The sequence below is a fragment of the Triturus cristatus genome, chromosome 12 (assembly GCF_964204655.1).
Source record: "Triturus cristatus chromosome 12, aTriCri1.1, whole genome shotgun sequence".
Lineage (NCBI taxonomy): Eukaryota > Metazoa > Chordata > Amphibia > Caudata > Salamandridae > Triturus > Triturus cristatus.
In genome coordinates, this window is record NC_140595.1 from 115,958,019 (window position 1) to 115,985,514 (window position 27,496).

The 27,496-nt window shown below is 43.7% G+C and overlaps 1 protein-coding gene across 3 annotated transcripts; it reads left to right on the forward strand.

The window, feature by feature from the left end:
• The first annotated feature begins 772 nt into the window (after positions 1–772).
• LOC146772808 (protein S100-A16-like) lies at positions 773–27,496 on the forward strand. Of its 3 annotated transcripts, XM_085639155.1 has the most exons (5): positions 831–1,026; positions 11,021–11,060; positions 17,795–17,895; positions 18,897–19,057; positions 26,213–27,496. In XM_085639155.1, exons 3-5 carry the CDS (start codon positions 17,892–17,894, stop codon positions 26,366–26,368), a joined length of 321 nt encoding a protein of 106 aa, XP_085495281.1. In that variant the 5' UTR covers positions 831–1,026; positions 11,021–11,060; positions 17,795–17,891; the 3' UTR covers positions 26,369–27,496. The 3 variants fall into 3 exon arrangements, with proteins under 3 accessions (XP_085495280.1, XP_085495282.1, XP_085495281.1); XM_085639154.1 differs by lacking the exon at positions 11,021–11,060 and having other exon boundaries at positions 773–1,026; XM_085639156.1 differs by lacking the exons at positions 11,021–11,060; positions 17,795–17,895 and having other exon boundaries at positions 773–1,026.

The following is a 27,496-nucleotide window of genomic DNA, read 5'->3' on the forward strand; positions in this document are numbered from 1 at the left end:
CGTCTTCCTTGAAGGGAAATGGGATACATTCAAAAAAGAAAAAGTTTATTTTCATTTGTTAAGAGTAGTTAGTAGTCCGTGGGACCACTGCCTGCTCCTCAAAGATGTTGGCGCCCACATTCAGAAAGGGAAAGGGGTCAACACCTCCCCGAGTCGGTAAAGCATTAATGTTTTGCAATCTATTCCGGCCACAAAACATTCACAGATGTCCCTGCGACTTGTCATTAGGAAGGGACACCCTTGGCACACCCCTTCCAAATAGCGATTCAGTAATAGCTTACGGAATCGCAAATATGGCTTTGTACATCTAAAAAGGATTTTTCAGGGCGCAAACGGCGATCCGTTTGCGAGCTGAAAAAAAGCTTCATATATCTACCCCCTCCTAGTTACCTACCATTCCATGGCTGAGTATCTCTCAGTTTCCCCCAGTGCTTGAAATGGAAAAATAGAAGTGCAGAGTACCTGCTTGTTTCTGAGAAGTGCCAGTACTCTCTAATTAAAAATATTATGGCTCTCTTGAGAAGTGCCAGTACTCTCCCTTTCAAAATAAAAAAAGTTCCGGTACTCCGTACCGTGCAGTACCGGCCCCTTTAAAGCAGTAGAACTTTCCCCGCATGCTGCCCTGACAGCTGGGCCACTGCAGGCCTCCGGTGCTGCATCTCTAAGTTAGTGACTTTCCTCAGGAACACGCGCATCGGTGCAGGGAGATCCGCCCCATGACCTGCGCAGGGCGGTGATTCGGTGAAGAGCAGGAGGAGGAGGCGGGATGGGAAGAGGCGGTGGGAGCGGGGCTCACACACAGGGACACGCCTGCAGGGGGCGGGACCAGCACATTGCTTCTCTCAAGGTAGAGAAAGCACTTCCAGGGTAGGGGCCTCCCTCCCGCCTCACTGGCAAGCTTCGGAAATGGAAGCCCTGCGGCTCGCCCTGTGACCGCCGCCGGGATCGCGTCCCCGAGCCGGGCGATGATGATGGCCTGACCGCGCTGGACCACCGGAGAGAAGCGGCCCCCGGGAGCCGATGCAGGTACTGTGGACAAAGGGGCTGCGGCGGGCCCTGCTTTCTACCTCCCGGGGGGCCAGGGGTGGCGATTTGAAACCTGCCTTAAATGGAAGCAGGGGGATTGTCCGACATTCCTTCTTTGTTGAGGGTCGTAGGGCTGAGGTTGTGCGCTGCCCCACAGTCCACTGACTCCGTTCCAGCCCTTCGGAAGCAATGACATCACGAAACGCCCCCATTATCCTCGCGACCACACTTCCCCTTATGCTTGTGTGTTTGTTTGTGATGTTTGTTTTTGGGTTGCGCTTCGAGGATGCCGCTGGTGAAATGGCCACGCACTTAAACAATATATATATGCATTGTATCGTATCCTCCGCAGACTATATCACGTTGATGTTGTCTGGCACATTAGGCTTGGAAATCACAGCTCTACGAAGCTGCAAGAGTAGTTCGGGCGCTATATAAATCCATGCATATTACTGTAATGTGCATTATGCAGATGGATGGCTTCAGAGGTGTAGGGGGCAGAGGTAAATGTGAAAGCGCGCAGAGCGCTATATGAATACACAGGCTTGAGGAGCTACGGAAGGAGGCCGGGCTCTAGCAGGTGCAGGGATGGGACAGACAGGTGAGGGGGCTGGCACCCGTTGTCAGGGGGTGGGTGGGCATCCGTTGTCAGGGGGTGGGTGGCCTCCCGTTGTCAGGGGGTGGGTGGCCACCCGTTGTCAAGGGGTGGGTGGCCACCCGTTGTCAGGGGGTGGGTGGCCACCCGTTGTCAGGGGGTGGGTGGCCACCCGTTGTCAGGGGGTGGGTGGCCACCCGTTGTCAGGGGGTGGGTGGCCACCCGTTGTCAGGGGGTGGGTGGCCACCCGTTGTCAAGGGGTGGGTGGCCACCCGTTGTCAAGGGGTGGGTGGCCACCCGTTGTCAGGGGGTGGGTGGCCACCCGTTGTCAGGGGGTGGGTGGCCACCCGTTGTCAGGGGGTGGGTGGCCACCCGTTGTCAGGGGGTGGGTGGCCACCCGTTGTCAGGGGGTGGGTGGCCACCCGTTGTCAGGGGGTGGGTGGCCACCCGTTGTCAGGGGGTGGGTGGCCGTTACAGAATAATGACAGGCAGGAAGTGGAGGGTGAAGGCAGGTACTAGTGGCGCAACGTGAACAGAAGCAAGAGGAACGGCCGGTACATTAGTTGATTTCTTTAGCACAGTAAACGACAGTGAGTGTGGTCTTTATCCAGCCACCGTGGCCTAGGGTAACAGCGGGACACATTTCCCTGTAGACACTTCTCTATTAGACACTCTGGGCCCCTTTCAGAAAGTGCAGGCGGAGATTGACGCTTCTGCGAACTTTAACTTTTTTCGCAAAGATACCCATAAGTACTCCTGGCCAAGCACGCGGTTCTAGGTACACTTATTGGAATTTCATGTGAATTTTCTGATGGCACCTGTTACCCCTGAACAAATGCTTTTTTTTCCGTGCAGGGAAAACATTTTTTTTTTTTTGCTGTGGAGAAAGTAATTACAGTGGCCTCTGATCAAATCTAGGAGTGATCCATCCCCCTTCCCATTCTGGAAGTAGAGGTACTCCCAAGAATGAGCAAATCCCTTCCAGAGTGGGAAAAGGACAGAGGGGAGTTTGTGAATGTCCACAATCGTACATTTTTGTAAGCTTTCTTACACTTTCCAGGAAAACCACACCATGGGAATGCGTTGTTTCTCGGTGCTCCTGAAGCGACCTTCAAAACCCTCCAACAGGTGCAAAACGCAGCTGCGAGAGTCCTTATGGATGTTCCCAGAAGGCAGTCTGCTGCTCCGGCCCTCAAAGCGCTTCACTGGCTCCCCGTGAAGGAGCGGGTGAAATTTAAAGCGCTATGTACAGCCCACAAAATTTCACATGGCAAAGGCCCCCCCATCCTTGCTAACATGGCCCGTCCTTACAAACCCCCACGTCTGCTGCGCTCGGACCAAAAACACCTTTTGCAGTTAGCGAGAGTAAGAAGAGCTCGTTCTGGGGGTAGGCGTTTCTCTGTGCAAGTGGCCTCTCTTTGGAACTCTCTGCCCCTCAAGATTCGCTCAGAGCCCAAGATCCTACCATTCAGGAAACTTCTTAAGACCCACTTGTTTCCATAGTAGTGATTAGCTGAGTCTCTCCTTCTGGTCTGTTGCGCCGGGATGCCCCCGGGTAAGCTGAGCGCATTATAAATTTCATATTATTATTATTACCATGTAACGCCCACTTCCCACCCTTGAGTGGAATTTGCAACTGAAGAATAGTCCTCACTCGTGTCTGAGAAATCTGCACTGGTAAATGCATAAAAACGTGCCAGAAATGGCTTTGGAAGCTCCTGGTAGGATCACAGAATGTACATTCTTTATTTAGTAAACTTATGTTTACTAATGAAATAACTTCTGTGACTAGGGTTCTTTGATCTAGTCCTTGGAGTTCCTCTGACAATCCGTTGTAGCCAGATTGAGTTGGGTTGTGAAGTAAAAGGACAGGAAAATGGTAGCCTTGTTTGTATGGAGCCATCTGCTCTCTCAACATAAAGCCCTGATCCAACTGTTCTGCTAATTCTGTGTTGCTTTGGAACTTGGAATCAGGGTAGAAATATTAAAATGTGCTATGTTCATCAGGGTAGCCTAGTGTATTGATGCAGTATTGTTGTGATAGTATCGGTGAGGCCCAGGGGGTTTAACGTACATAAGATGGGACCCTTTTTAGTTTATCCAAGGTTAGACAGCGTATCAGGTGGATACGCCCCTAATTTCCACCAAGAAATCCTCGAGATAATTTGAAAAAGACAAGCTGTACCTGAAACTAATAATTATTTTTCAGGATTGAATGTCCAAATGCTCTAATTAATCCAGTGCGTTGTATTGTGATCATCAGGATTCAAGCCTGATGTGACAGATACAGCAGACACATGTTTCGCCCATGTGGCTGGCACGCCTAGGCTTTCTCAAGGCAAAAGTCAAAATAAATGGTCCAATCCGTTTTTGTATGCAGAAACCATAATCCTGCATTAAGGTTATAACACACCTTCTGCTGTCATCAGGGTAGGAACATCCAAATGTGCTATGTCCAGCTGGATACATAATCTGACAAGCAGGGCATGAGGAGGCTTACAGGGCAATGGAAAGGGAGAGCAGTGTGGATTGCTAGGTGTACTTGAAACACAATATGTTGTAAAATAACCAACAGTTTTAAGAACTTCAAAACAGAGAGGCGAGGGTGTGTATGTTTGTTTTTGTCTGAGTGTGCATGTAAAAATCCCAGGTGAAATCTGACAGACACCGCAGCATACCGGACTGAAAGCACCTGTACCCAACTATTTACTAGAGAATACATTTATTAGGGGGGTGCAACACCCCCCTTACGCTATTATCCTGAGCACTTCATGTCGAAGGGAGGGAATTGTAATTAGGTGCGAAAAATAAGATATCCCTCTTAGCACTTATTTTAAGTCAAAGAGAGGAACCCCTTTGTGTGGTACTCTGTCTACACATCCATGATGCGGATGTGTTGCTCCACTAGGTTCAGTTAGACCTTATTTTTCCAAACTGTAGTCCCTCATTGTGAGTGACGCCGCAGTGCCAGAATGGGTTGCAAATGCTAGTTGCAAATGATCTCAGTATTCGAGCAGTGCGGACATCTATTACACTTGCAATTATTTATTTATTTAGTTGTTGTTTTTTTTTTTTTACCTCGGTGCCCAATTCTCCTGGTAATACATCGAAGGGAAAAACGAGGTGAAATGAGGTAGTGTGCACAATTCCAGTGCGGAAATACAGATACAGAATGGTATTCCCACACCTCCATTCCAACCCAAAAAGGCACGGAATTTGGGTGGCTGATGGGATGAGCTAAAAACTCTGGGAGTGAACCTGCAAAGGATGAATTTACCCTGGGGCATTTTTACTGTAAAATGATTTTTGCGCATGTTAGAATGAAGCCTAGGAGGCAAAACCTTGCCTAATCTTTTGTAGTAGTGCCTGCTACTGGGGAGTGGTGGCGAGTCGGGCAGGGGGCTTAAAAAAAAGAAAAGGGGGAAAAAAAATATAGAAAAACCCATTTACCTTCCCGGCAGCCGGCTCACGTCCGTCCTCTTCATCCACGTCCACAACGCACGCAGGAACAGTAAGCACTCAGGCTCCGTCCCATAAACCAATCACAATGCTGCAATTCAGTGTTGTGATTGGTCTGAGTGCCGTGGTTCGGCGTTCAGACGGGGGATGGGAGCCTGGGTATGTTCCTCTCCAGGCTGTGTAAAACAGCCAGGTGGGGAATATGCAACGTGCGCATGGCTGTTTGGCACATTTTATTTTTCTTGTGGGGCGACGCTCCTCCGCCTTAGTGGAGGAGCCGCCCCTGATCTTTTGCCTCTTGATTTAGGCGCTCCTCACACCATCAGCAGAATTACTGGCTGCTATTTTCACCCTAAGGTTTCACTGCACTTAGCTACTTTCCAACGAGAAATTATCATCCAGTTATACGTTTTCAGAGACTGAAGTTTGCATACCCATTTAACTCACTTTTTCCATGTCTAAGCCTTTTTATTTTTGCTTACTTATGCCAATTTCAAAAGGTATTGTATTGTGAAAAGTTAATGAATAAAAGCCAGATGTGTTTAAAAAAAAAAAAAAGCGAGGTGTGCAGTAATTTGCACTTTTAGGAACAAGTTGATCAGGCACAAACAGTGTTTTTGTTGAAGTATTTCACTAAAAGTCGTAGTTATTATTTTTGTATCAAACGGTAAATGAAGCCACAACTGCTATTGATGGGTCTTTATTAAAACTAAAGACTAGTAATTGATATCTACACCCATGTCAGTCGCAGGGTATCTTCGCGGGGCATCCTGCCTAGCTTGGCATCATTTAGTTTTCAAAGCAGAGCCAATTTCTTTTGGCACAGTAACGGTCTGTACTTCTAGAATTTACAGCTTTCTGCACATAAGGGCAAAGAATAGATGATGGTTCAGTGCAGTTGTATGATACAACCACGCAGGCCTCAACCGCTCATGCCATAACAAAGTGGTCTGAACTACGACCGCTTCTTTACCATGCATGCCCTAACCACGAATTTCATTGTAAAGATAGGATTGCTAAAGGGATATGCATGGTAAATAGCCCACCTGCCTTGCGCCCTAACACCTGATACCTCAGTCCTGTAATCTACCCTGCCCCAACACCCGTTCCTGCCCCAAAAACTAGACTGACCCCCCACCTTGAGCCCTAAAACCAACCCCATCCTACCCTTAAAACTACCCCTGCGGCCTAAAACCCTGCCCCAGCCAAAAACGACCCCAACCCCCTGCCCTGAGTCCTAAAACTGACCCCTGCTCTGCCCTTAAAACTAAGTCCCCCGCCCTGAGCCCTAAAACTGCCTCCCCTGCCCAGAGCCCTAAAACCTAGCCCCAGCCCTTAAATTCTCTGTTCTCCAGCTGAATTTTATCAGGTGTGAAAGAAGAGCAATTCCAGACTGAAACGTGCGCGTCATTAAATGGGCTGTTTATACCAGATTATCTTCTGCAAGTTTGAGTCTGATAGCATTTTCTAATCAAATGTTACAAATTGTCACATTATATTTTACATAACACTGGCTATGTTCATAATTCTTGGCTTGACAGTAGATTGTGTATTCTGAATATCCTCTTTCCCATATCGGTTCTCAGGTCAGTTGCACAGGGATTCTGTGCACACGCACACGTACACACGTACACACACACACACCTGACGTGCAAGAGCAGCAGATATGTAGAACCCATTTGGCCCAGTCTAATCTGTGTGCTGCACCCAGAATAGAAAGCAAAATACGACATTTTTAGAAGAGAAAGCTGGGGGGAGCATGCTCGCAGCCTTTCTTATGTTTAAATTAGTTTTTATTGTTGCAGCAGAAAGCATGTAGAGCAAGCTTTTCATCAGCTGACATAGCGTCAACATTCAGCCACTGTCAGCTATTTGTGCAATTTATAACAAGGACTCCCCAGCCCTCCCCCCAGGTGCCCGTGTCATCTACTATTACCATCATGGTCTTACAGCATGTATTCCTTCAGAAGTACACCCCGGTAAAGTTATGCCAATGGTTCAGTCAGGTGCAACAAATTTAGATACCTAGGGTAGGTAAGTTCTGCGAGTTAGTGGGAAAGAAGTGCAATGAATGGTTGCCAGGGGAAGCGGCGTTTACTTCGCATGCGTTTCTTCGCATGCCGTTAGTACGCGGTCGTTAGTACGACCGCGTTGTTAGTTAGCATACCGTTTGTACGCAATTCGGAAATACAAATTGCAGTAAGGGGGAGAAGGTGTTGGATTTAAAATCCAACACCTTCCCTAGTGTCCGCATAGACTGGAGTTGGAATAGTAAATTATACTATTCCAACATCCAGCACCCCCTTACTGCAATTCGTAGTTCCGAATTGCGTGGAAACGGTATGCTAACTAACAACGCGGTCGTACTAACGACCGCGTAGAAACGGCATGCGAAAAAAAGTTATATATTCGTTGCCAGATCTCCCAGAACGTGTCACCTTGTATCTAGAGTGTCAATGAGAGCCTCTCCATGCCCAGTAAATGCCAAATTCGGTGGAGCCATGTCTGTCTAGTCGGGACCCTGACTGTGCCTCACAAGGCTAGTATTGATTGGTGTGCCGCCCTCGCTCCAATGCGATAGATCTACCCTTTTTGGATTTAAGTGTGAATGTCAGTGGATTGGGAAGGCCCAGCACCACATATGAGGAAAACCAGGGTAGTTGGGTGTTAAAATGTGTATAGATGTCTGAGAAAATTTCCTTCCAGAATTGAGTCAGTCTGGGGCACTCCCAGAGTGTCCCAGGGGAGTCACAGCATCTCCAACACATGTCTCCCCGTTCCAGGGTCCCTCCATTAAGACAAACTGGAGTTAAATACCAGTATGCGGCTATTTTTGTCGCTGTTTCTATACTGGACGAATTGGACGCTGTGCGTCTCGCCCGATACTAAATGTCCCACCACCCCCAGGGGATAATTGCCGCCCCAATTCCCGTTCCCATATCAACTGGGCTGGGGATTTTGAGTCAGGCTCCTTGTCCATCAACATCCCATATAATTCAGAAACAATTGTGCCTGTCCGATTCCTTGCTAAGAAGCCACCTCTCAAATTTAGTCGGGTATCGCTGGGCAGCCCCTTGCACCTCCGGCTGCATCAACCAATGCCCAATCTAGGTATACCGTAACCTTTCTCCGTCAGGTTTTGCATAGTCTGCACTCAGGGTATTGAACTGTATGGGGCCTTCTACGTCTAAGAAATGGCCAATCGACCTACATCTTGACTTTTGCCACGTGCTGAACGAGGCGCAATCCAGTCCCGGGGTTGAAGTCCTGGTCCCTCACCACCAGGGTGAGCAGGGAGGGGAACAACAAGAGGCTCCCTTGTAATGCCACTGCATCCCAGACCCTGAGGGTGGGAGCAGTAATCACAGATGGGTAGAGATTAGTAGGCCATTGGGACCGGCTCATGAAAGGGTCACAGCCTTTCTTGAGGATATGTCTCTGAGACACATCTGAATACTGTTGATACACAGACTATATCTTTCGTTATCTGTTCTTTTCAGCCATATGCTCCTAAAAGGCACTTAGGAACCTGAAGCAAATCAGAGACCACGTTCCGGTCTTATAGGGTGCACAAGGAGCTATTTAACTTCTTCAATATTACACTTTAATCCTATCCAATGCAGATGACCACCTTTGCTCCTTTTGCCCGCCTCCTCCCGCTTCACGGCGGAGCCCTCGACTCATCACCCATGCTCCTGTGGACTCTTGGCCTGGAGGTCTGCTGAGGTGTCGCCTGGAGCCAGGTGGCCATGGATTTACATGTGGAGTCAGAATGAGTTAAGCAGGTGCAGGGCTAGGGGCAGGATTGCAAAAGGTCTGACTACTGCTTGGAGAAATCACCACACAAAGGTTGACTTTATTCTGATAACATTTGCATAACCATACGTTCTGTAAGTGCAATGCTTGAGGAGTGAGAACTGTTGATCTGGAAAAGACAGAAAATATTCTGGTCCAGTCCGGTGAAGAGCTTTATGTACCAGACATAGTGCCTTAAAATTGATCCTGTTCTTAAAGGGGAGCCAGTGTAGAGCCTGTAAAGATTGAGAAATGGGAACAAACATAGGAATTTTCAGAAGCGGTCTGATGGCTGCATTTTGCAGAGATTGAAGTTTTTTCACCAGATGCGTATGAGTGCGCAAGTACAAACGAAGCATTGCAGTAGTCAATCCGTGAGATAACAAGCGCCAGCATGACTGTCTTTTGCAGTTCCAACGGAATGAATGGAAAAATTGTCTTTTAAGCCCTGAGCAGGAAAAAGCAAGAAGAGGTGATTTGGTTTATTTGCTCTGAGAAGCACAGTTTAGTGTCAAAGATGACTTCCAAATGTCTAGCTTTTTGAGCAAAAGAAGGAAGGGAGCCAAGGTCAGAGGGCTACCATGTTAAATTCCAGAAGCTGGAATGGTTCCCAAACAGCAAGACCTGAGTTTTATCTCTGTTAGTGTAATTAGTTCACTGAAAGTAAAACGAAACAACAAAACCCAGAATGCATTAGACTGTTATACACAGGTCCAGGGCTGAAAAAATTGTCCATAAAGTTGTGGAGGGAGGCTGACACCCAACTCCCTGAAGAAGTAGGTGCTGAAAGATTCTGCAGCCTATCACACAAAACAATACCCCCCCCTCCCTTCAGCGCCTTGAGACCCTCACGGGTGAGTAGCGCGCTCTATAAATGGATTGATTGATTGATTGACTCAATAGCTAGAAAATCAATTTGCTCCCAATAGCAGTAGTTGTGCTGTGGAGCGGACCACCACATTCCACTCAACACAGGATTAATTAGTCAGAATATCATTTGCCCATCCCGTACAAAAAATGATGCCACATAATTGGCAACACCACGTACAAACAAACCAGTGTCTGTGAAACAGGATTCTGGCTAACTTAAGAGTTTTTAAGGCAAAAGATAAAGCCCTCTGGCTGCACCCATCTTATGAGAATGATACATTTTCTATCTTAACACATAAAAATACTGCCATAAGTCCTAACATGACAACTTTCTGATTTGCCTACAGATGAACCCGTTATTCAAATTTCACATGGAGCGTAACCCAGTCCAAGACCTGGACCAGACTACAACACCCAAACAAGAACTATCATATGACTACTCACCAGGAACTCTAAACCTTTTTTAAACATACGTTCTGTAAAGCTCACTGTGCTACAGGGTCACACTAATGGTCGCTGTTCACTGTACAAAACCTTGTTACAAAACTACTGAAGCCGCCATTCGAGTTTGCAAACTGCATTACTTTACTCAACTAGCCAACTACAGAGCACGATGGCTAGCCAACTACAGAGCACGATGGCTAGCCACCAGCTACAGAGCACGATGGCTAGCCACCAGCTACAGAGCACGATGGCTAGCCACCAGCTACAGAGCACGATGGCTAGCCACCAGCTACAGAGCACGATGGCTAGCCACCAGCTACAGAGCACGATGGCTAGCCACCAGCTACAGAGCACGATGGCTAGCCACCAGCTACAGAGCACGATGGCTAGCCACCAGCTACAGAGCACGATGGCTAGCCACCAACTACAGAGCACGATGGCTAGCCACCAACTACAGAACACGATGGCTAGCCACCAACTACAGAGCACGATGGCTAGCCAATTACAGAGCACTATGACTAGCCAATTACAGAGCACGATGAATTTGTCAGAAGTTTAGCCCTGGGTAAGCTGTGGGGCATACTCAGTTAGGTTTGAGCACTGGCGTTGATTAACCGAAACCGTAGGTCCTGTGGAAATGATGTCATGTGCACACCAGATGACATCACAGGAAGTTAATTAGATTAAGCAGATAGACTCCTATTCAGTGAAAAATCACCCCACTACTTTCATAATCTTTTTGTAGCAAATTCAAGGCCTACGCAATTTATGGTGCAGAATCCCACCGAAATTGTTCAAAATTATGACCATGAGTTTTAATCTCTTCAACAGAGTGTGGTGCGCTTCCAGGAAATGGTTAACCCAAATCAAGGTAAATGGTTCTTAAACCACTTTCCCAAATATTTTGATCGATATACTTGCTTTTGGCTATAGGATTGTTGGCGTTTTTTTTTTTTTTTTCTTTTTTCTAATGAAAACTTGAGTGTTTGTTGTTTATTAATGTCCATATTTTTAGACGAGCCCATATACAGGTACACTATCTTTCTTACAGTTGCAGAATAGTGAATTTCATATTTGTTAGCTGTCGGTCAATTTCAGAACCATAGCATGTCCCCCCCCCCAGTTTAGCCATTAGACAACCTATTCAATCATTAGTGTACTATAACCACAACTTCCTCCTCACTCTCACATGCACATAGCTGACCATGGTATTCTACTACATACACCTACTATGCTCAACTGTCAATGCACTTTTACCAGACTGCGACTTACATCCACACAACCACTTCTCCCCTTTTTGCTGTTATATGGATATGCCTGTTCACCACCAGTAGGGTGAGTATGTTGGTTTTTATGAGCTGTGAGTTTTGGTGGATGAGATGTGTATGGTTGTATCAAATTGCTTGTCTATTCCCTCATTTGTACTGTGCCTTTTACCTGGCAAATGTATATGTTTCAGACGTAGCTAATGCAAAGCAAGAGCAGTTGAATGCATTAATAGCCAGCGAATTGCCTATCCAAGCTGTGTTGGGTGCATGTTCAAAGTTGGGTCTTGATGCGTGGTGTTGGAGGACGGTATGTGGTGTGTCTTGGTGGTCAGTGCTCTTGTGAGCACACTGAGACCCAATGTATGAATGATGGATTCTGCATGTGGTGAACAATCGCCATCTCTCAAACTCTTTCACAGAAACTGTCATTATCACATGGAAATACCTCTTCCACCACTGGGCCGTGAGGCCAAATCTCCCCTCTTTCCAAAATTCCCGCATCTTCCCACTCTTTGAGTCAAGCAGCCTTCCTTTGCCGAAACATTCACTTTACTCTATCCTGGCTGTTACCTCTGCAGATTGAGTTCTTTTTAAGATTTTAATTTTGCCAGCCATTTGTGCTGAAGGCAGTTCCAAATATTTAGCTACATGTGACCAAATTTAGATACACTATTCTCAAAAATATTTTAAAATCTACACTCCCATATTTACTACCTGACATTGATGCAGTTTTCTGACTGCAGTCCAACATTTTGTAATGTGCATGCCAGGAAACCAATGCCTGTCACAACAGGCATACTCCTCAAAGAGTACGTTTATCTCATGCACACTTATTAACTTCTTTCTTTAATTTCAGCACTGTAAATCTACTTTTCCTTGGTAAGAAAACCCTTCCACTAGACTCCAAAATTTGGGGGATATTCCCTTCTGATTCCAGACTTGAAAAAGATCTATCAATCAATCAAGAATTTATAAAGCGCAACAGCTACTCCTAAGAGTTTCCCTGCGCTAAATAAACTGCAAGAATTTACCCCTTCCACTGAGTAAAGCCCTCCAAAAGGGCCGCTCGAATAACCAAGTTTTTACAGTTCTCTTATAGAGATATTCCCTCCTGATCTTGTGGCAGTGGAGCAGGAGTTGGTTCCATGCTAGAGGCGCAAGATAGGAGAATGACGCCCCTCTCCACTTTTTTCCTCTGATCCTTGGCACCGAAAGCAGGTTGGCGTCAGATGAACGGAGGGCTCTAGACGGATGATAATGCTGTCGCCTCATCGAAAGATATTGGAGCCTGTGCCATAGAAAGCTGTGTGAGCCAAGGCTAGTGCCTTCAATTGAATTCTCTCCTTAACAGGTAGCCAATGGAGCTCCCTCCGAAGGTGAGCAATTGACAGACGCCCAGGCACTTTTAAGAATAGTCTAGCTGCTGCGTTCTGAACAATATGCGGTATCTTGAGCTGATAGTCGGGCAGACCCAGGTACAGGATATTAGGATAATCTATGCGTGACGTGATTACAGCATGGATTACTGTCCTCTGTACCGCAAAGGGAGTTGTCTCAAAAACATTTTTAACAATCTTAATAAGGCAAAGCATGACCCGACTATGGTAGGGATCTGCAAGCGTATGGAGAGGTTAGAATTAAAACCTAGCCCCAATATTCTGTGCCGAAGTAGTGGCGGGCGGGGGGGGGGGTTTCGGCCCCCTCTGGCCAGCATTCCTGGTCCCAAGTCAGTGCGAGCCACCCAAATAGCAGGATTTCTGTTTTTCCAGTGTTACACTGAAGTTTCCATCCACTTAAAACCTGTCTTTGAAAAGAGTACATTTCCATGGTAGAAAAAGGCCAGAAAATTGTGTGACTACGCCAAATTTTTAGGTTTGTCGGTGTTCAAAAACAACCAGATTTTTCCTTCCCGGGACACCTGCTGCCACCCACCGAAGAACATTTTACAAACAGAAAATTCTGTGTGAGTAAATACTTTTACAAGTGCAAAACCAACTTATATGAATATTTGCCCATGTAAATTTTTGTTGCAGATTAAATAGCTTTGTGAAATTGGTACCATATCTTATATATATATATATGAAATCCCAAAGTAGTGAAATAGATTCGCAAAAGACATGTTCTAGTACCACTGTCTGCATAACATATCCATTTGGTTATTTATAGGTTACATCTTTCTCCGCTTCCAATTAAAAAATATTAAATTAGCTTTCTGTTCACACCTATGTTGTATCACTACATAAGTGTAAAAAGAGAACGAATTCTATTTTCTACTTCCGAGCTGAGAACACTGGCTGAATTTATAATTCAGAGACGGTGATTTCCATCTTCTTGTCTTGCTAATTTATATTCCAGGGAAAATGGCCCCCAGCCTAGTAGGGAATACCAAAAAGTTTTGCAATTGATACAAATTAGTCCTTTGGCAGGAGCTACTGATGCCTGGGGGCCTTAAAGTGTTATGTGTTTTAGAACCAGAACTACATCATCCTACTACCTCATCAGTGAGGTTAACCTTTGTTATGTGAATCTAGAACGTTATTTATTACCTAGTCCTATTCAAATGTCCGATGCTGCGTGCTGGGATGATTAAAAAAAAAAAAAGGCAACAAACGTTTGAGTACCTGGATGGTCTACGTGCAGAGAAGTGTTCACTCTTTTAGGCATAAACCAGCCTGACCATATGCGAAGGCCAGTGCGGCCTTGACACATTTACTATAATATCAAACAAGCAGGCACCTGCTAGAGGTACCCCAAGCTCCACTACCCTTTCAAAGGTGGCATCAAGCCTGTACTAGAGTGGAGCTGGGGTTTGGCTTTTTGATTTTGGAGTCACCTATGTTCTGTTGTGAGATCTTGGACACAGAGCTACTTCAAATGACGCAAGGAAAGGCCTTTTTTTGGTGAGTGGTTTTGGCCATGTGCTTCATGGTTTATTCATATTAACCATCCTGATGCTGAGTGGTGGCACTTAAAGAAAAAACAAAACTGACATAACTTGTACAAAAGTAGCATATGTGCTAAGAATTGTCATTCAGTCAAATAGGCAGAAGTGAACCGGACTACACGCAAGGTCTGGTTTGATGGTGCATATTGCTCCATACAAGACAGACGCTATTACCTACTCCACCTTTACCCTTCTATCGCTGCAGTGGAACCAGGTTGTAGTGCAATCTCTCCATATCCTAGAAATCCTGTATTCGTGAGAAGAGCCCCACGCCACCCTCCACACAGTTAAATCTGCCAGGCAATCGGGATGTGTACCCACCTATGAGATTTGTAAGCGACGCGATACAGCTCTCTGAACTCCATTGCCACATTGTTTAAATGCAACACATTTGCACAATAGAGGTACATTCTCGCTGAGTCCACTGATCACAGTTCTCCACAAACATAATGAGACTATAGTCTTTGTAAGAAACATCAGAGCTGCCTGAAAAGTCACCCAGGAATTCTAAAAACTGCGCGAATGGTAATTCTAGTGGCACTTAGTGTGCTACACAAAAGCCAATGATCAATAGCAACAAACGGCAATGCAATATGGCAGACAGGTTAGGGCCTCTGTTATAGGGTGAGCTAGGTTCTGTACCCCCATTGACCAAACTTTGTGATCCAGGAAAAGCCCCATAATCCCCTGAGCTACCTTGGCATCATCAAAATCTCAGTTTTAGGCATATATAAAGCAAGCATTTACAAAGCCAATAGGTCTTCTCTTGTCTCGCCAGCGTCATGTTAGGTTCTTTGGAACATTGGGGGAAGCGGCTGGACGGTTGGGCTGAGGGAAAGGCATTTGATGTATGACAACGAAGATAAAGAATGAATAAAGCTGCCATGCTCTTACCTCAGTTTGTTGCATCAGTACACATGCATAAAGGCACCCCTTATTAACACTGTTTGCAGATTTCACTTCTTTGGAAAGATGAAAATGATGCTGATAAGGGGGAACAAATGAAAGCTAATGATTAAATAAATTACATATGTGACCGCCAAAGATATTGTTAGTGGGCCAGTAGCATTTAGATTTTTCCAAGTATTTAATTTGTAGATAAAAATGAGTATGTTCTAAACATGTATGTAATGTGAGTCAAGCCTCTATAAAGATTTCTCTGCTGCAGGAATATGTCTCGTAGGTTTATTTTATTGAAGCCCAGGTTGTTCTTTCCTGAAATGAGTTAGCCACCTATATGAACATGGCGGCCCGTGCACCAGAAGTGTACCATACCAATAAACATTCTGCTGGCTTCTGTTGAGAAATGATTTCATTGCGTGGAATAACTGATCTTTAATTAGGCTGTCATTTTATCTAGCGTTATTTCCAGTGGTGGTGTATCTCAGAGACCTGATATTACATAGTTAGTTTTTCTTGTTAAGAATGTGTGATCTTTCTCACCTGGCTTTGGTGCAGAAGTTGTGGATTAGATGTCCTTTCCTGAAGATCTTACTGCACAAAGTTCAGCCCTACTCCTCCCGTCGCATAATGGGTCTTGAGCACTGGCCACACCATACCTGGTTTGATTAAATTCCCTTGTTTCAATGAAACACAGAATTGAGTTCAAGACTTATCTCCTTATTAAGGTCCTCCGTGGCCAAGCAAATTCCAATTTAATGAAAATATTGCATCCGGGTGCAACAGTGAGACTCCTAAGGGTAGCCACCCGAAACCATTGATGCCATACACACAGAAGCATACAAGCACTTTGGTGGGAGATCATTTTATGTTCAATGCTCCTTTCGCTCGACCTCAATCACTTTACAGCCCCCCCCCCCCCCCCCCCCAGTGCATAAGTTGGGGCTGGTTACTGTTTTGCCAAGGGGGAACATCAGACTTTGAGAGCAGTACATTCAGGGGGACTCAATGCTCTCATTAAAAAATTACCCTCCAGTTTCTTACAATTAAACATGGAGTAAAATTGTGTGGGATGGGGTGACCAAAGAGTGCTAGTGGGAGGATCCTACCTTTAAAAGCCTTGATGGCAGGGCGTTTGGAAGGGCTCCTTGGATCCCGCTTACGACACCCACTGTGGCTAAGGGATTACTGTTAAATGTCATCTCCCTTTGGGCAGGCCAAGTCAGATTCTCTGAAAACACAAACCCAAGATATGTGTACTACTAGGAGTTTCTCAGCCATGAAAATTAAGCAAAGTGGTGGACAAAAATGGAGACCTGGGTTTTAGATCTATTGCTAGGCAGCTCAGTACCTTCACGAAAGATGAAGACAACACTTTCGAGAGCCAATTTCTTGTTTTGACCAAAGACTTCAGCAGGTCGGACAGATTAAGAGAGAACACCAGGGTACTAGAGCTCACTTTTGTTTCAACACATTTCGAGTCTCAATTGTACAAAAAAGTGAAGTAATCCCACTGAACATGGGTCAAGAGCTCATGTTCTGTATCCAAATTATATATTAGAAACTGATCACTAGAACTCCGCCTTCTAGCTTTATCTGCAGATAAATGCTTCTGTGTGTGTGCAACGACTTACGATAGAGCACAGAAGAATTTGCTTAAAGTTATTTATGTTTTTTACATTTGGTTTATACTTTAAAATGTATATCACAGAAATATTGATTTGTTTCATAGAAGACATTATGTTCCCTTACTCGCAATGAATGGTGATCCCTCCTTGAAATTGGTGTCTGGTTCTGGGTATTTTACAATAGACCGATCAACATATGCAGACAACCAATATTTTTTTTTGTGCGATTTAATGTTGTTTATGTGCCCCACACAGCAGTTAGATGGAACTTGGTGTGACATCTGAAAGTCTGAATGCTATAGCAGCCTACCAGGCTTACAAGTCGAACACACTGAACATGTCTGTCTAAGATTGTGTACTTTTTGTATCACATTTTTGTAGTTAATTTTTAATGAGACAGGAGGCAGAGCAATGACCTTGGCCTTTGATTTACTGATAGTTCTAATAATAATTAAATCATAAAATGTATGCGCCTGGTAATTAACCCATTAGCTGCTGAAGCTTTTCCCTTCCTAGTGCTGTGCTTATATATTTTTTTTTTGTTGATGTTTCGAACACTTCACGCTTAACCATGCGTAACTCTTTTCCAACAAAATATATCCATACCAAATTTGCATCTTTTTCCCACATGTTGAGTATTCTAAAGGTACACAGTGTTTGTTGATTCCCCTAGAGGGACTCCAGAAAATACCCAAAATGGAGAAAATGTTGTTTATTGGCTGTCCGTCTTTTAAAATTTTATTTTTAAAACGTCAGACAAAACAGCTATGCAAGAAAGTATTTTTTTTTGTTTAAATGCATCATGCAAAGGTTTGCTATGTTAAGTTCACTATCTTCCATCTTGGTTTGCATGCGGCTCTTGTAGGATGGGACAACAGATTGAGGTAGGAGCAATTTCTGGAAATGTGCACTGATGAGGTCTTCAGAAAAGCAAATTTTCAAAGTCTCTACAGTTCTTGAAGATGGGTGAGTGCACGCATGTAATAATGCCAATACCAACTAAATCAGCAATGTACCCACAGTTAATCCAGTGTGCACCACAAACTGAAATGTCTATTGATGCTTCAATACTTCTCAACGTCTCATTTATTTTTCTTGCTTGGATTTTAATACATGCTTACAGACAAGTAAGTACATGTAGAAGTGGTTCAACTCAGTAAAGGTCTGGTGTATTGATGGGTGTCCCACATTCTGTGTCTGTGGAAACCTGTGTTGATAAATAAGGGCCTTAGTTACGGTACTTAAAATGGTACCAGGTACTTTAAAATGTTAGTAGTTTTACCAATGATTAACCAACACATTTAGGAAAGCATAATACGAGTCGGACAGGTACGGGCAACCGCACCGTAGGCACAGGAAATCTAATTTGGTGTCCAGGGTTGCGGACTTGGCTTCAACTCTGGCTTCTACACTTTACCACTGAGATCCTGGGCAAATCGCTTCAACTACCCCTGCCGTGATATCTTTACCTACATAAAACTGGGTGACTCAAGATGCAATTTGTTTCCCAGTGTGTCCTATATAAGAGTCTGCATTCATTAATGCAGCTTAGCGTGTGGGATTCTCAGAAGCACGTTTGGCTCTTTCTAACTCTTAAACCCTTTGGCTTTTTCAGTAGATTTTTGTATGTCTAGACCTTCAAATTAAGTCCTACCCAATATTAAGCTGTCTTCCAATCGACCAGGGCATTGCAATCTGAAGACTGGGAGTCCCTTATTTTGCTGTGGGGGTGAAATCTCTTACTACTTTGCTTATTGTTTGATTGACACCCAATAGATGAACAATTTTTCTTCCACAGAGAACAGTATTTGCTGTATTTGTTTTTTTTATTAAAAACTTAAGTTCCAGTTTTGTTACAGAATTTAGATAAGGTAGGTGATAAAACACCTCTGAAGCTTTTTAACACTGAAGGAAAGCTGCTCTTTCCCTTTGGGATATCCCTCCAACTGCATACCCTTCTGTTTTAGCTCAGGGGAGCAGTGCAGCCATGGCGTCGAATTGCAGTGATCTGGAGCGATCCATAGAAGTTCTGGTGAAAAACTTCTACCTGTACGCTGGGAAAAAGGAGAAGATGAACAGGAGAGATTTCCGTAAGATGGTGGGTGCAGAGCTGAGCCACATCCTTACGGTGAGTCAAAGTTTATAATGGGTGTGGCCTATGTTACTAATGGTATGTCCAAATACACCTATATCAGAAGCAAATGCTTTAAGTTCTTAGATAGAGCCTTCCTTTTGTAGAGAAAATAACAGAAGTTAGTTGGTATCCGCGTCTTCAGGTACTGCATGTCAGTGTGATGAGCTGTCCATTAAATGCGTTTGTAATGCAGATCTACCTTATACACTGCTGACCGCACGGGGCATGAGTTCAAGAAGGAGCGGGTAGCCACCATGATGGAGTGTCCACTGAATGGAGTTAGTTTGAGCTTCAGATTGTACATTGTCGTGGTAGCTCTGCCTGCTCTGAGAGTGCTCAGCGCTGACTCTTTATAGTTGATATAGCATCCTTTGATGGATGTACCACAGAATCTTACTTCTTCCCACCTGGGCTTCCCATCTGTATTTACAATCTCTGATTCACACAGGTCAAGCCTGTCTCTTTAACCTCTAGCACACCCAATGACGTGCACGCTTGATCTCAAACTACCACACCCCAAAGTTTTCAAATCCAACACCTGCAAACCCATGGATCCAGTGGGAGTACACGTAAACTGTGCTGCATTTGCGCAAATGCCAACATTGACTTTTTGAGCAAGCAGTTTTTGCTGCACATTCAGACATATACGTAGAAAATGACCCAGTCCTGATTTGCTTAGCCATGGGCAGCTAATGTTGGTATGTTCTACCAAAATGATAATTCTTCTCATTAACTCTTGGATTTATTTCAAGGTCGGCACAAGATTTTATTCTATTTATTTTGATGATTTATATAGCACTTCTGTGTCAGTGGTAAGGCACTTCCTCCTACTCGGAAACCCTGCTGATAGGAAGATGGAAAGCGAAGAGAAGGACTGTAGAAATAATATTGGTGTAGGAATGGCTCCTAAAACAACTGAGCGCCATGGAAGATGAGAACAGCACCAATTCCTTCTGGAATTCTGTTCCTAATGTTTGCATTTACCCGCAGAGTGAGAGAGTTCAGAGAAGGGAGGGCTTGGGGCCCGGTGGCTGCATGCGCCCTCATTTCCCTAAATGTGTGGGGCTCGTGGGACGCCAGGAACATGAGAGTTGGGGCAGAAGCCCCTAGCCAGCCACCAGGAGACTCTGTATTAGGGAACTTGATGGGCGAAGGCCATTTTTCATGTCCAGGCTATCCAAAGGTAATGTGTGATGACTGGGGAACATTTCATAACATTTCTGTCAAGTAGCCGAGTGGTAAAGAGGACATTGACCCAATGACGGGAGAAGAGATACTAAAGATTTTTTTGGTCCAGTGGTGATGACAAGATTGCTTCAATGAGTGACATCACCAGGGCTAGACTGGAAAGGGAGAGAAATGGTCAATAGACCTGACCAGGGAACTGATTGCGGTGGCATTGGAGGCAACGCTGTCACACACTGCCAGTCTCCAGGAACGCTCAATTTTAAATTAGTCATTTTAATTCTCTATTTCAGCTATGTTTCACCAGAAATGCTTGAGTAAACTAGGGGTTCGAGATGAATGCCCCAGATTTCAGCAGGGCCGGTTCACTTCTATCATATGGACCAAGACCGTAAAGGCATGCGTGACTATTGAAAACATGGAACAAGCATCTCCCCACCGATCGACTTGACTGGCCTTCAGGGCCCTGAGGTGTGCCTTTTATGGATGATGCTCAGGCTCCAGAAGACGAAGGGGGGGCTGGAATAGATACGCTGGTCACCTCTTGCTACTTGCTGCGAAATTGACCGCAGTGAAATGGACCGCCAATGTGACCTCATCAGTGACCACTTGGCCAAATAACTTGAAGAAATGATGCTAGATGGAGGTGGCACTAAATGCGACTGGAAGTGGCACTAATTTTGCATAGACTAACCACTGAAATTGACAAACTGGGGTAGCATAGCTCTAAAATTAGAAAAGTCAGTCGAGCCTGTGCTTGATTTGGAAAGGTGACAGGCACTTAAAACTTCCAAAGGATATGCCCAAAAGGTGGATACTCCAGAAGGGGAAGAATATAGAAGACGTTATCTGACTGCCAGTCATAATGGAAGGGAATTGTGGATTTAAGAGTAGGAATGGCAAAGGTGAGAGTGAGGAGCATTGGTATGAATAGACCCGGAGGCACTACATCAAGGATGAATGTACGGGTGTCCTTTTCGGTCCCTGGTGTGTAGTTGATTGATGTTTACGCATTCTCTTTGTGGTATTCTTCATCACCCAAGGAAGGATTTTTGGTCACTTTGTCACCTGCCTCCGGTTGTTTCAGGAGCATCTTTAGGCTACCTTTATGTTTTCTCAGAAACGGGGATCTCAATAAATGCCCCTGCATGTGTGGTAATTCCAGGAATGGGCACTATCTGGTCCATCCTGCTAGTCTTGAGTGCCACCTGTGGAACATAAATCTCCTGTTTTTTGCAGGCAACCATCCCATTTCCACCAAGAGCGTAGCAACCAATAAGTATGTTGATGCTAGAATGGCCCCAGTTCATAAATATTCACTACAGAGCCATCTGCAGAGGGAGTTGCTGTACCTGGCTTCAACACTGTGCATAAGCTCCCTGTGCACACAAGGGGTTTCTGCAGTGTGGGCTGCCTCTGCTGCTTTTCCAGGTTTACAGCTGCACAGTTAACTGGTCACCTTCTGTATGAGGAGCCTATGGTTTCAGCAGTCCAAACGATGCCCGCTGAAGACCGCGACTGCAGAACCGCATAGGCTTTTTATAATGAGCTTGAATTGCTCTTGTGCTGATAGAGCTCACAAACCCCTCATGGGGTCACCTTCTTATCCCACAAACCCCTCAGGGGTCACCTCCTGATCCCTGAAGACTGTTCAGAAACTGATCACCAGTTCTGTCGATGGAACTAAAAAGTGGTGCCATAGTTGGATGCCTAGCGTAGGCACCACCAACTGCCAGTGGCTGCTTCTCTGCTGCAGTCACAGGTTCAAATTCCTTCACGCCAAGAAAAAAAAGAAAACCTCGCCCAGTTACTATGGTGTGTGCTGGTACAATAGAATGGGACTCAAGGAAATGAGTCATTTGTTTCCGTTCCCAGGGATAAAACAACCCTGAACAACATCCCCTGCCTAAAGATACTTGTTTGGCATTTCAGCGGAGATTGAAAGACCTGTTTTTCTCCACTGCCTTTTGTTAGCAGATGTCTAGGGCTTCTCTCAGTGACTGTCAAGTCAACAAGGGCAGGGTTGAATTCTGCAAACACTACACAAATTATACTGGCTACCTCTTTTCCTGAGAGGGCTGCACTGATACCCTGGTGATGGGGTTGCCACTGTTTTACCAACGTGATTTGTGTGTTCTATGTGAAAGCTGTAAAAGTATTGGTAAAATCACCAACCGACATTTGTGTCCTTTTGGAAAAAAAAAACGCTTGCCACACACTATGAGTGGAAAACGCTGCAAGATCAATATTGAGTTGCCTTTATCCATGTCTTTCATTTTTTGCTTGGAATAAGATGGCCACCGTTTTCATCCTAGCCCATCACAGTTGGCTGACAATTCCTCATCGTTAATACAGTGCCTTGAAATTACCTGTTATGGGGATAGTGCCAAATTCAGAATAGTGGAAGACTGTGGTATTCAGTGTTGTCTCCTGCTCATAGAAGCGGGTAATTACAACGGGATTCAAGCTACTGTACTCAATTCCCTTGGTAACTAGGCATTTTCCTACTTCTAGACATATATTTCACCAGTTTTTAGCTTATTAAATATTCCCAATATAAGGGAATGTGTTAAGACCATATTCCTTGTAATTCCTGATTCGGCTTGAATCTGTTTTTGGGCAAAAACTCACTCTCTATACCCAATCATTTTTATTTATTGAGGTTCTTGTCTCTCGGACTTCATTAAAACTTATAAATACAAAGCATATTTAAAAAATTGTATCCACATTATCCAATACATAAATATGAAAACGAATTATTTAATCTGAGAAAAAAATATAAGAAGCAAGCAATGAAAGTACCATAAAATGTTGGCATCATAACATAGGGACCAGGCGAAATACAGAAAAGGAGGGTAAAAATGCATCTTCCAGTCATTGCATAGAAATATCAATTTTATATTTCTATATGGGAAAAGTCAGTGTCTGAAAGAAAGTAGGAACATCGCAGTAAAAAGTTATGGGGTGGTAAATTTTTAATCAGACCCCCAATATGCAGGACAGCAGTGGAGTGGATGCAACACTTGGGCATCACATTTTCTAGAGACCAAGAAGGCTGTAGTGTGACAATTCCTATGAAAGAAAATTGAAAACCCTTTGTGAGAAGCCAAATAATTGAAAACCAATTCAGTGGAAAACAAATTAATAGAAATACAATTTGTTCCAAAAATCGACAAAATTACCAAGAACAAAAAAAGAAAAAAACGTGTGGATCCCATAGATGATGTTGGCTGTGTAACACATTTTAAATATTAAAGTAGAAAAAGTAGGCAAGAAGGCAAAGGCAATTGGTGGCCAGGTTGGGGAGGGGGAATGAGGGTGTGGAACGGATGCACACAAGAATAGAAAGTAGGAGGAGGAAAAAAATAAACCAATTTTGAAAACTGATTCAATGAGAAAATGAAGTCAAGGAGGTGAGGTAGGGGTTCTCCCCACCGCGCTTCCGCAAAAACGTGACGTTTTCAAAGTAGGAAATGTTTCCTACTTATTTCAATATACTGGAATATCCAGATGAATAAGAAATGTCAGGAAGGACTTGTCTGATTATCAAGGGATCGAGAGGTGCTCCAGGTGAACTGGAAACAGCTGCCATTGAGGTGCATTTTCCACTTTAATGAGGGAAAGACAACTAATCTGGGCATTTCTGTGGTGTGGCGTCCTGCGGGTGTAAGTGAACACCCTCAAACTTGTGCAGAAGTTTGCTAGTAGCACCCAATGAAAACTAGTTCCAATAATTACTATTTTAGATTATTGAAGGGATTTATAAAGTGCAGACCTAGCTCAAAGGGCAGAGGATTGCCTTACACAGCAAAAATAACAGAAAGCGGACAAGGAAGAATGCATGTCTGTATGTTTACCCATTCTAACTGAAACATGTAGAAGGAGAAAATATGTATTAGAGGGAGAAGATGGAAAAAGACATGGATGCTATACAGGAAGCTAAAAAAAATGATGTGCGCATAAGTTGTGAGGGCCTTGGTTGCGTCTTCAGGGGATTTGGTTCAAGAATTTGCCCCCTAACTCCATACGACCTATGGTAATACAGAACGAAGATATTCTGCAATATGAGGAGGTGATGAAGTCGTGAAGCTGACAGAGATCAAAATCTCTAAGAAATGAGCGCAGATGGGACAGTTGAAAAGCCATTGCAAAGGACACCACGTCGCTTTCTACCTAGGACATCACTGTCACACATTGTTATTTCTTGTTTTGATGGCCCAGGCGGCACATCTATTTCACTAACAAACCTCATTGCTTCCTCCTGTGATCTACTAGAGAAACACAAGATGACAATCATTTCAGTGGCAATAATGGATCTGGGAACTAGGTTCTCTTGTTAAGAAGGCACCATTGTGTAAACAAGTCATTGCAATTTTAAAAAAAGCCTTTGTGCAGTGTTTCACTAGTCTCAGAAAACAATTGAAGCCAGTCTCTCTAACTAAACCAGCATTCAGAACCCCAGCCAAGCCACTGAGCATGTTTTTTAGGCAACCTGATAACAAAACTGATAACCATGCATGCCTTTGGCAAGAAACTTCTTCACACTCTTTGATACTCAACGTCGCTAACCCTTTCCCATTACACCAGCTAAGACAAAAGTGTGCAACAGAATGGTACCTTTCTTGGAAGGCCTGCCTGCAAAAAAGTGAGCTGTAATTCCATCTTATAATATAGGAGTGGCCATCACGGACACTTCTTTTGTATATATTGTTAATGGAACATTGTTGACACAAAAGGCTTTACTCAAGGTTACTAATGTCTACTATGTGCAAGCTAAGGTATTCAAAATGTAAGGTGGAAAGAAACTTTTCAAGAAGTCTAACGAGGTTGTGTAAACAATTAAGCAGTTACAAAAAGCAAGCTAGGGCTTTGGCTCCCTTACAAACCAAGCATTGGTAAAAATGAATGGATCTGGTATTTTGCAAACTACGCAGTGCTTTTTTTATTTTATTTTTATTTTGCTATTTCAAGCATATTTCCCCCCCAAAAATGTGGCTGTCACATGCTGGCATTACAAATTTTAAATGTATATATTTTCACCGAGGGCACGGTTTCACTAGCAATATATATTCACTGTTTCACTAGAAATATATATATATATATTTTTTTTTTTAAACTGCAAACCTTTTAGTGTTGCCATGTACTTTTATTATTAGTGAAGGATAAAAGAATAAATCGCTACATAGCTAAGCACACAAATCAAAGGCAACTGCAATACTGTATAGCTTTGAAAAGGAGGTGAAAATAAATCATCATCTAATTGGACACTCAAAGAACAGGCAAAATAAATAGGTGTTTTTTTTAAGTTAGTATGAAAATCAATAAAATAAAACTCATGCTCTCTGCTATGGTGGGAGGAAAATGTAAATTACAATTTACAAGACAAATAGATGAACCCCTCTGACCAAAAATCTATCCTAGTGTGTATATATATTCTGCATGATTTGTTTGAAAACACAATAGCTCAGCCAGACCTAAAAAGGACCTACTAGGTATTTTGTGTTTCAAGATAAGTGGTATCCAAACCCCGTATTCCTGCTACGAACACAGGCCTTATCTTACGACTCAAAGGTAAAACCTTACAACAGATGTCATTAAATTTTAAAGTAGTTCGAATTAAGAAACTTAAATCTATAGTTAACTATATGTACTTACCTTCCCAAAACTGGGGTAGTCGATATGCTGACATACAACCACATGGCAATTGGTGAGTGTGATGTTGTGGCTTATTTTTTTTTTATTTTTTATTAATTTTTGCAAAGTTAAGCACATAATATCAACGCAACCATCCCATTAGTGTACTTCGGTATCAAACATCAAGAATGCACAGTACAGTGGTTCCTCGCCTAGTGGCTTCTTTCTTAATGGAATTCATACTAATGTTTGGAGTTTGAGAAAAGATGCATCTATGTTTTGCAAAAGTATACTTCAGTGAGACCTTTTTTCTTTCTTCCTTCTACCCAGAACACACAAAGCAAAGAAGGAGCTGACAAACTGATCAAATCGCTTGATGCAAACGACGATGGGAAAATCAGTTTTGAAGAGTACTGGACTCTTGTTAGCGAGATTGCAAAGAAACTCAGTCAACAAATGGCCATCCAGAACCAGGAAAGCGGTTAGTGGAGGAGCTACAGAACCCGTCACCTGATATGGTCATGTGGCTGGATAAAGTTACACATGACCAGCTGTCTTGGCGCTCTCAGCAGTTCTTCTAATCCAAGACTTTGATATATTGCTGAAAGAATCCAGCAATCACCGATTCCAAAATGTATTCCTTAGCTCGTATTTTAGCGAGGGTAGGTTTGCGCCTGCAAACAACAATCGACCATCGTGTTCTTAACGATGGGTAAATGTGACCAATGTATGCATGAATCAATAGAAGTTCTGTTTTGCACATGTTTTTAGTTCATTTCAGATCCAACCTTCTTGGATCTAGGTGAATTTCAGATACCATCGTTCTGTCATGTCTAACTGCGAGAAAAGAGTTATGTTAGAAGTTGTTGGAAAGCTTGTTTTCCCTCGTGAATCTGTTAGAGATTCAGGTGCTGTCACCGGTTTGGATTCAGATACTTTTTTCCTGAAAATCAGAAGTGCTACTCTGGTTATAATCCTTTTTTTATTTGATAGCATTACAGGTGCTGAAAGTAAATCTTCCTCAAAAGGTCCTGAAATGAAGCTTCCTCAGAACATAATTTGTTTTGATGTCGAAGTTTCTGAGTATACACTTCAATGTAGCTGACATTTTTATTGTCTCTGTCCCAATATTCTATTGTGGACCACTTGGTATCTGTTTTCCAAGGTCTTTAAAGCCAACGAACTTCGACCTTTCTATTGGTTTCATTTTGTTTTTTTAGGTTGATGTGACCAACCATCCTCTTTTGCATTGTCTTCCATATTTTGCTTGGTCCAAATCTTCATAATTATTTGTTTGGTCTGAAAAGACTTTGAATCCAAAGGAGGCCTCTGAGCCCTTTAAGAAACAGAGCTGTGTTAGGGTAATGTTGCTTCCTTGGGAAATACAATAGCCAACCAGTATTCTGACACCATTGCTTAGACTCCAAAAGCATTCATTTTATAATTTTTTTGGTTTTTCAGTAGAAAACGCACACAATCCCCACACATATTCATGGTATTTTCCCCACGGTGATCAACTACACCTACTTGTCTGCCACAGGTAAAAAATAAATGGTGCCCAAAAAGTGATGGATAGAAATGTTTGAATAAATCTGGAACACTGGTAATAACTGA